This window comes from Crocodylus porosus, unplaced genomic scaffold, assembly GCF_001723895.1.
Source record: "Crocodylus porosus isolate Cpor-Errol unplaced genomic scaffold, CroPor_comp1, whole genome shotgun sequence".
In the NCBI taxonomy this organism is placed as follows: Eukaryota; Metazoa; Chordata; order Crocodylia; family Crocodylidae; genus Crocodylus; species Crocodylus porosus.
In genome coordinates, this window is record NW_017728943.1 from 67387774 (window position 1) to 67397964 (window position 10191).

The 10191-nt window shown below is 39.6% G+C and overlaps 1 protein-coding gene across 1 annotated transcript; it reads right to left on the bottom strand.

The window, feature by feature from the left end:
- Positions 1-3833: 3833 nt before the first annotated feature.
- Positions 3834-10185, bottom strand: SLC30A10 (solute carrier family 30 member 10). The gene is made up of 4 exons (XM_019549488.1): positions 10051-10185; positions 8671-8751; positions 6004-6243; positions 3834-5254 (listed from the first exon to the last, which is right to left on the bottom strand). Exons 1-4 carry the CDS (start codon positions 10112-10114, stop codon positions 4776-4778), a joined length of 864 nt encoding a protein of 287 aa, XP_019405033.1. The 5' UTR covers positions 10115-10185; the 3' UTR covers positions 3834-4775.
- Positions 10186-10191: the final 6 nt, after the last annotated feature.

The window sequence follows — 10191 nt, forward strand, 5'->3', positions numbered from 1 at the left end:
GTTTTTATTTAAAAAAAACATTTAATTCATGGCACCGTTTAACTTTCTTTACTTCAAAAAATATAAATGTACATAAACTGTTAACTGATATTTCACTGATAGTTAATAAAACCAGAGAAATGTACAACTCAGGGAACGATCAAGGAAATTAAATTCTAACACATTATGCAAATCACATGCTGTAGTTTTAAGACGACAAAATGTTAAGCAACATAACTCCATGAGTGTAACAAAGCCTCAATATAGTGAAGTTTTCATATAAGGCATCACAGTCCAAATATTTACAAGAGCATCCACCAGAAAGGGCATACAATTCACAAAGCACAGTCAAGTAAGGGGCTCTAGAAATCTTCAGAACATTTTGATAAAATTTCTGTGAAATTTCTCCTCTCCCCAAATTAATCATAAAATTCTGCCTTGTAGTAGCACCCTGTGCAACTCCACTGATTTAATGGCACTCTCTCATGCTTACAAACTAGCTTTTTCTTCTAAATGGTTTAACTGAATTAATATGACATCTATTCATCTCAGGCTAAAATTCGTTCCTGTGCAAAGGGAACTGAACACAGCCTATGCAATACTTGAAAGTACTATGTAAGGGTCTTAAAAGGGGCTTAAGGATTTAATAGGCCTCAAGTGGTAAATATATCACTCCAGTGGAATTATGGACTCAAATCTAATGGCACATCATATCCAAATCCTAATCAAATGTAATCATTTTAATAAGTGTTATCCAAAGGTCTACTTGCAACTAAGATAATGCTCCAGGAGAGAAAAGAAATACAAGGACACGACAACACAGGGAGAATTAAAAATGTTCAGAAACGAATTTGCTATAGCTATATTTGTCATCTAGCATTCTAGAGAAGGGGAAAAAGAACAAGAAGTAATATATTTGAATGAATGAGAGAGAACAAAATTTCAATTAGGGCTTGAAAGAGGCATCTGCAAGATGTGAAATCGGTAGCCAGGAGGGCTGGAAGGCTAAACAAAATTGTGTGTCCAAAAGCAAAAAACAACAAAATACCAAAAGCAGAGGAATGAAACATGTTTATAAAGGCCAATATGTATTGCCCTGGAGCTCATAGCTCAGCTGAAAATTGAGTAAGATGGAGGAGCACTGTTAAGAATGAGTTAACAATTCTCTCTGATTTTTACAAAAAAAGTAGGGGCAGGATGGCAGAAATGGAGATACAGAAAGAAAGGAGAAAGAAAAATATATTTCAGATCAAGAAATGAGACCATATTGAAAACTGACAGTAAGCTAGAATTCACATGAAAACACGACACAAAGAGTTGATCTTAAACCAGCATAAATCTGTCAATTTCAAGTAATTTAGCTAATCAAATCTTTTCCAGAGGAGGATCTTGGCCCAGAAGACTAAATTTGCAAGACCAGCAAATATGGTACAGAAGTCCATATTTAATTGGATAAAGATATCAAATTCAGAAAGTGCTTATGAGCTGAAATCAGTGGAATATGTGGGAGGGAGGAGACAGACAATTGGTTGAATGTCACTGATATTATTGTAACAGATTTTGTTCACCACAGGGAACAATGGCTAACAAAAAGGAAGAAAAGCAGGAGAGGTGCAGGTGACATTCTGCTACAGAATGGGGGTAGTAAGAAGAGTTGAGGATGACAATAAATATCACAGGGACCTGGAAGAAAAAACTGATGTTATACAATGGACTAGATAAAAGAAAAGAAAATGCAGCAAGTTCTAACACACAAACACAACAAAACTTCACAGGTCAAAACTGAATATGACTCCAGAAAGGTTCTATGGTTTAGAATGAGTAAAACAGTCAAATATAATGGTATATTTTAAAGGAGTCATAGCATATTTTTAAAAGAGTAAAATGCATGTAAAGAGAATTAGAAAAGACATTGCTGAAATCTAAGAAGAAATCAGTTCACACCAAATAAATACTCCATGGGTTGAATGGGACAACCCAGAAAGCAGAAAAGGAGCAAGCAGCTTACCTAGTTTTCAAAGGGATTTTGGAGTACTTGGAGATGTAAAGTATGATGTAGCAAGATGCTCAGACGAAGGTAGGGAACTGATCTTACAAAGTTTTCTAGTCCTGCTACTACACAAAAATTCTCAGGATCCCTTTTCAAGAGAAAGCAAGATTCATTCTCACAATGATATGGGAGGGTTTTTTTTCCTTAAAAGTAATTTAAGCATGCTTGAATTTGGTAAGAGCCAAAGATATTCGTTTCCTATACCCGAAGATTTCCATAATCCCTGGTGCTTCTTTATTAAGTCACAGGTCACAGATACAATATGTTCAACCAGAAACACCAACAAACTGGATAGAATTGTTTCAACATACATTCACATCACAATACTTTAACATTATAAATTCAGGCTACTTTAAGTAACCTCTGCTTTATCAGACATTCAAGGAGAAAAGAAAAAGATGGTGCAAATAACTGAATATTAACACAATATATATTTATTCATTTTCTGTAATCCCAGAGTAAATACTGACAACCAATCTTTCAGACTGAATAGAAGGACTTGACTTGGTAGCCTGACTTAAAACATAAGGGCATAAACATGAAGGCCCATTTTTTTAATGTGCTATCATATAGCTACTTACTATTCGGGGGAAAGATTTTCTTTTTTTAATTCTTGAAAGAAAATATAAATACATTATTGAGAAATAAAATAAACTACATTTGAACATCACCACAGTTGTACAAAAAACAGTGGGAGCAAGGGTTGTTTTATTTCATACCATATTTTTAAAAGGCAGAGCAGTATAAGCAATTAATGCTTCCTGGCTTATATTGGTTCATGCAACAACTGTACTATCCTTCCTTTTAAACAACCAGGACTGCCACTGACATCAATGGGATTTTCAGGTCAAAAAGACTGCAAGAGAATGATATCAACATGCCATTTAATGTATTTAATAAACACCTACACTGGACAATAATAAAATATATCTAATTTACCCATGAAGCCAAAGCTGTTGTTCGAAGGGTAAATAGTGATATAAGCTGTGTATTATTTTCTATACTCAATGCAATAGCTTTTTTTAGAAAATGTAATTCCTCAAACATTCAGAAGTCCTGCTGTAAGTTTATTAAATCTTACCCTTAAGAATATTAAGGGACTACAGTTGCCCATATTTAAATATGTATATGCTACTTCTAAGCCTGCCTTGCTAGCAGGTCCTGAAAACTTAGCACCCCTGGTACAAAACTTCCTTGCTCACCCTGATTCTGAAATATGAGATGCCAAACACACAATTTAACCAGACTGAGCAGACTGCTGAAAGGCTGTTTTTGGCAGAAAACACATTTTAAAGATTCTGTCTAATCATGAGCACTGGTAAAGTTGATCTGTGTAACCTGGCAAGCTCAAATCTTGAACTCAGTGAGGGTGGGTGAGTACCAGTGATCCTTCTGAGCCAGACTGAGCTGAAGCCTGACCTAATTCCAATGCTGTGGAGGCATTTGTTTTCCTCAAAGCACCTTGAAATGAATTCCAAAAATATAACTAGAATAGTGGGTATATTTTCTAGCAGTAACAGAAACTGTGCTTGTCATACAACATTTTGAAAATATACCTCTATGGTAACCTGGAGTTGGGGGGAGGGGGCTCGAAAACTTGAAAAAAAAAAAATAATAATCAAACCAGATTATGAGAATAAAACTATGGGAATAAACTTTGAAAAGATTAAAAAGCTCCTTTTAAGCATAAAAATTGCAAACCAAATTTTAAGGGACCACCTGAATAAACTCAATGTTAAACTGTGTCTTACTGATAGAACAGAATTGCAGAATCTTAACTATTCATCAAGAGACACTTTAGCTCATTTATTATGAATGACAATAACGATGTTATATGCCCCCCCCCCCAAAAAAAAAAAAATCACTGTCATTCCCACAAAACTCAATTCATTAGATTCACTGTGGCTATTATAATGGCTGCTGGCAAAATAAATTGGATTTTATAATCAAACAGGTGAACAAGATAGAATTAACTGGATGAACGTCTGCATTTTCACTTACTAGAGCACATACAATCCTATACAGTGTTAATGAACAAGTGGTCATATGCTTTGAGAGACCGTGTATTCTTTAGTCTAATTACAATTAAGTACACTGACATTCACATATTATTATTAAAGAAGCAACAAATCCACTTTTGCTCCATCCCCTAAATACAGGTATCAATCCAGAAAATAATGCAAGTCAAACATTCCTGAGTGTATGCTCCACATTTTCAGAAACCTGATTTAATTTACAGGTCCACATATCAGAAGCACAAGTTACGGTTACAGCTGAGAAATCCTGGCTATGTAAACAGAGTTCTGAGAACTAGTGAAAGTATATATATTAAATTCCTTTATGAAGATGCAGTGCTTCGGTCCAGTACAATCATCAACTCACTAGAAGGCTTTCAGTGAGCAGCCCTATTAAGTTAAGAGACCAAAGTTAAATTCCCAGTGCCATTGGTCATAAACTGTAAGCACCAACCTAGACTGAAAAACACCTGATACACACTAAAAATAAAAATTCCCATCTAGTTAGGTCAAGGAATCAGTGTTAAATTGCTTTAGAACAATCTTAGGTGAATGCAAGTCTTCATGAAGATAATCTTCATTTCAGACGCATGTTTTTTTACATGTTTTGGTTTACAGCTACAGCACAGACAGCTTTTCCAACATAGACTTCAGCTACAACCAATGGCCACTTACATTTCAGCCATGAGGCTTTGTTCTATAAAGAGATTACGAAGTATAAAACAAACTGTTTAAAATCGTGTACTACTTATGATTGATGTATCACCTCCTGATTGGTTACAATTTTTCATATTGTTAATGCTCTCATCTGCTAATGTAGACCCAATAGGAATTTCTACATCATTTTTATTAAAACCATTGTCTTTAGATAGTGCTAGGGGAAGACCATCATTTTTCTCAGCATTCCCATTAGAATGGGTAAGTGTTTTTTCCTGTTGTATGCAACACAGCTGAGAAGCACAAGCTTTAGAGATACAGGGTGAGCTGCACATTAGCTCAGAGGGCTTGTTGCCAATGTATTCTGGTTGGATGGTCACAGAATGAATCCCAGCTTCATGAAAAACCTTCCGTATGTTATAAGAAGCATCCTGATAATCAGAAGGAGCTTGGCACTTGACGTGAAGGGTAGCAATATTCTTCCCACCTGCAAGTTCCCAGACATGCACCTCATGAAGGCTGCTAACCCCTGGCACATCAGCTAGTTTGCTTGCTAGAAAACATAAGGGAAAATAATTAGGGAAGTTAGAGAAGGGGCCAAGCACCAGTTCCTGGTTGTCATTAAGAATGCTATTTAAAAGCAGCATCCCCAAATACAGGAGAAAGGACACCCATTAGTGCTCTTCTACCTAAGTGCATCATACTTTAGAAGTAACTGTATATAATACAGCTACACACCTTGCTGACTTCACTTTCTCCAGATTTTCCAGAGCCTGCACCAATCCTTTGGAAGTGCCCTCACTCCATCCCTCCCAGCAGTTACTCAGCACTTGGTAGAATCACTTTGAACCAGGAACCCGGTCTTCCATTTTGCTCAGCTCTGAAGATGCGGGAAATCAAAAACTAAAAGTAATCCCAAAGTTACTGAATCATTATCATGCCCAAGAATGACAAAATTAATTTAATCAATGCTACTCTGAAATAACAGAGGGCACTTGGGAAGTACTAATATAATTTAGCATTGTTTTTGAACAAGCATGCCACACAAAATGTTAACAGCTCAAGGTCTGGTATTTTCTATGTATTGTTGGAGTGCCACATTCTCAAAATACACGCTTTAACTAATCCACAGAGATTTGAGTCATATTGCTAGGACACAGGCATGTGACTCCATTTCTCACAGTCTTTGAGCATTTAGAGCTGTTAGGAATATATAATCCAAGTATGTCATTCCAGAAATAACTAGCATTAAAGTGTACTAAAAAAAAAAACCCAATAAAAATTAATCAAAAATGGACTTACTCAGGACTTGCATATTAACACCCTTGGGAACCATTTGTAGCAAAATAGTGGAGGTCTCTTTGATAAGTGGGAAGGCAGATGACAAAACAATGAACACCATGATGACTGTCAGGCTTGGATCAATGTAACACTGCCAGTTACATGGAGTGTTGGCATCCAGGGGAAGCACATAAAATATGGTAGCAGTAACTACCACAACCACCGATCCAAGTGCATCTCCCATAACATGTAAAAGAACACCTGAAATAGAGAACATTGTACATTCACTGTCAATCTGAGAGAAAAAAAACCCCAACTAATTGTTACAGACTTTTGGCATTTAAGAAGTGAAATGCTATGAACATATACAAAGCTTTCATCTGCTCAAGATAAAAAAGAAAGGAAATAAAGTTCGAACAACAGTATGGTTCCCTAAATTGACTATGTTAAGTGCTTAGGCTGTACAACAGCCTTCAACATAGGCTTCTCTTCTATGAAAATGATAGCATTTCAAAGCACAGCAAGGTATGCTGTTATCTACCTGTGATTTACTGAGAACCTGGCCCACCTACAAAAGGGCATTGATCAATTATATTATGACCATGAATAATAATCAGTTTCACCAAGTGGATAAGCAAGGCACTTAGCCCATTTCTGTCATAAGTAGCTGGCTTATTTTTTTTCTTTTGTCAGCAGTTACATGATGTTGCTGAACTCTGAAATAAATAAAAGCAATAAAGTTAAATACACACTTTTGGAGGGAAGGAAATGTCTCTAAATAGAAATGATAAAGGGATGGGCATAAGCACTGACACAGGAAGACAGTCCACTAGCCATCTCAATTTAGAAAATGTTTAGATCCAGGTAAGCAAGGTTCTTTCAGTAGATGTGATTTTTTTTTATTAAACCAACTGAGTAGTTGGAAAAAAGTTCTTAGCAAGCTTTCAGGTGCAATCACCCTTCTTCAGGCAGAGGGAGTCTCAGCTGTTGAGACTCCAAGGAAAGAGAAAAGCTAAAAGTGTGACACAATGTCAGTGAGACTGTAAATAGGTAGAAATTAGGAGAAAGTATATGTCACTGCTGAGGTTAGCTTCTTTTTTCTTCATGTAGTGAAGTAGATCCAGGTAAAAATATTGACGTTCAAGATCAATTCTTTTGTATGAGTTTGTAGTAATCTAAGTTCAGAGAATACCCCATACCATTCTTCCACATACTTTCATCAATACAGAAACAGAAAAGAAACAGAATGAGAAAAGGCTGTACGTTTCAAAAGAGACCTGTTACACCCTTCCCAGTCACCTCTAAGAACTAAACTGAGGAAACGATGTCTCTGCACCAGCACACTAATCTTAGAACTTTTGCTTTCCTTTTTTGGCTAGCTAAACTTTTTTCCTCCTTTCCTCTTACTGCTGGTAAGGTCACCTGGACTTTCCAACAACCTCTCCCATCCAAGCTACAGGGGTGCAGGTTGTAGCAGTGCTGGTCTACAGACATAGGCAGACAAGGTTCTCTGGGTGAATCTGTTATCTTTTATTAGACCAACTTAAATAGTTGGAAAACAATTATTAAAGCAAGCTTTCGGGTTCAAAAACCCTTCGTCAGGCTAAGGAAGTTTCAACAGTTGGTGTGTGATCTTCCTGGATCCCATTCAAGCTGGCATTTTCAGCCTATGTTAACAGTAGCAAAGCAGGGCTGTGACAAATTCAGTTGTTAATATTGTTCTGTTTGATTTGTGGGTCTAGAATAAAAGAATGCATCTCCTTTGAAAAATACCCTTTAAAACCACTCTCACAAGTGGTTTGCTGCTGGAAGACATCTGCTTAATCCTTCCCTCTGGACTAGGATGATTATGCATAGCTCCCTTTGACACCCATTAACACTGTCTGCTTACTGTTCACTTTTCAGTGACGTAATACACTAAACTGAACTTAATCCAAGAACACTGCCTTTGCTACTGAGCCCTGCCAGCTCTGAGCCCTATATGTGGAAAGGCAAGGCAATACTTACATATAAGAACACAGAAAATGATCTCAGGAAGGAAAACTTTCTGTTTATTGTTGCTTACTATAATATATGATTTTATGGAATATTAAGTTTCATTATATGAAACTCAGATGATGACATCAACACGTCACACAGCTGTAACTAATTTTTCTCCCCCTGTTCCTTAAAGGTAGAGCTTGCAATGTCCTGCTCCAGTACCACCACATGAAACTGCTCTATCTGTGGAAGGCCACTGAAGAAGGTCAATCTATAGGAGGTTCAGGCAAGTGCTGAAGAGGAGGAAAAAAGATCCTTTAGTCATTTAAAGTTAGTGAAACTTTAGTTAGTTAAGTTTAGTCATTTAAAGTTAGTAGCCTGCCCTGCCTACTTGCAAATGCACAAGAGTTAAGCTAAATATGTAAGTGCAAACACACGCATGCACACACACAAAAGGGCTAGATCCTCAAATGGTGTAGATGAGCACCAACTGATGCCACAGTATCAATGCCACTTCACACCAGTTGAAGACCTGGCCAAAAGAGCACTTAGATGGACCAAAATTCTTAAAACCATCCTAATAGTTTCCTTTAATTTTCACTGGAATTCTGAGAATTCCTCAAAAAATGAAGTCAAGAAAAATTTGACCAGCTCTTACTTAAAAGAAAGAAAAAGAGAGAGAGAGAGAGAGGTTTTTCATCACAGTACCTCTGATGTTCAGGGCTGCAGACTTTTTCTCTTTTTTCTTTGTCTCCCCCTCCTCAATCTCTTTCTCGTTCACTGAATCACCTGCATTCAAAGAAGAAACGCTGTGTTGTGTATAAGTTCTACAAACAGGAAAAACATCGATCTTCTCAAAACCAACTTATTTCACTGGGGGGAAAAAAAAAACACAAAACACATTTAAACCCCAAAGAGAGAGAAAAAGTTAAAATCAGGCAGTGTCTGGCTACTAACTTTTGTACCATCATCCCTTCTCCCCCGGCCCACTACAGACATCAAGCCCAGTATAAAAGAAAGACAAGCCTGAAGTGCGGCAGGTGTCAGCATGGACTCTGTAAACTGAAGCACAGCAAGATGAGAGGATGTGATGCCTTGTATTCAAAGGCTTACCTAACTCAATCCCAACTACACAGTTGATCAATAATAGGTATCCTCCAAAGACCCCCTTGCCGCTTATGTACTTATTACCTTTATTTTTAAAAATCACCTCCTCCTTTTCTAAGGAATGGCCTACACTCAGAGAGCACCGTTATGCCACATAATAGTTATTTATTTTTAAATCACTCCTCCTTTACTAAGGATCAGAAATCCCAAAGCACTGGGACGCAAAGGAACAAGAAAGATGGAGGACGCAGAGGCAAAAGGGAGGGGAAGGGAGAGGGGAGAGACGAGGGGGGAGAGAGAGAGGGAGGAAGCGGAGGGGGGGAAGGAAGAAGAGGGGGGAAGACAGGAGGAAGGAGAAGGAAAGAGAAGAAGAGAGTGAAGAGGAGGGGAAGAGGGGTAGAAGGGATGGAAGAAGGTGAAGAGGAGAAAGAGAGGGAGGTAGAGCAGGAAAGAAGGAAGGAGATGGAAAAAGAGGGAAGGAGTAAGGGACCTTGAAGAGGGGAAAGAGGAGAGGGAAGAAAGGAAGGAAGAAGGGGGAAACGGGAAAGCAGAGGGTGAAGAGGCGAAAGGGGAGGGGAAGCGGGAAAGAGAGGGAGGGGGAGAAGGAAGGTGGGGGGGAAGGGGGAAAGAGGGGAGGAGGAGCGGCGGCGGAGGGAGGCAGGATGCAACCGAGAGGCACCTGCTGCAGCAGCGGGCGGCGGGCGGCGGCGGCAGCAGGCGGCCCAGTCCTGGAAGACGAGCAGCGCGAGCAGGTTGACGGCCAGCCCGAGCGCGCCCACCACGAGCACGAGGCGCGCGGCGCCGATGCGCTCGGGACGGGCCAGGCGCAGTACGGCCTCCACCAGCAGCGTGAAGCAGAGCGCCGTGAGGAAGACGGCGTTGCTGAGCGCGCCCAGCGCCTCGGCGCGGCTGTAGCCGTAGGTGGCGCGGGGGCCCCGACGGCGGCGGCGGGCCAGGCGGCCCGTGGCCAGCCCCACGCACAGCGACAGCAGGTCGGACAGCATGTTGAAGGCGTCCGACACCAGCGCGATGGAGTTGCCCACATAGCCCGACACCAGCTCGGCCGCGAAGAAGCCGGCCGTCAGCACCAGCAGCGCCAGCAGCCGGCACGTCTGCCCCGAG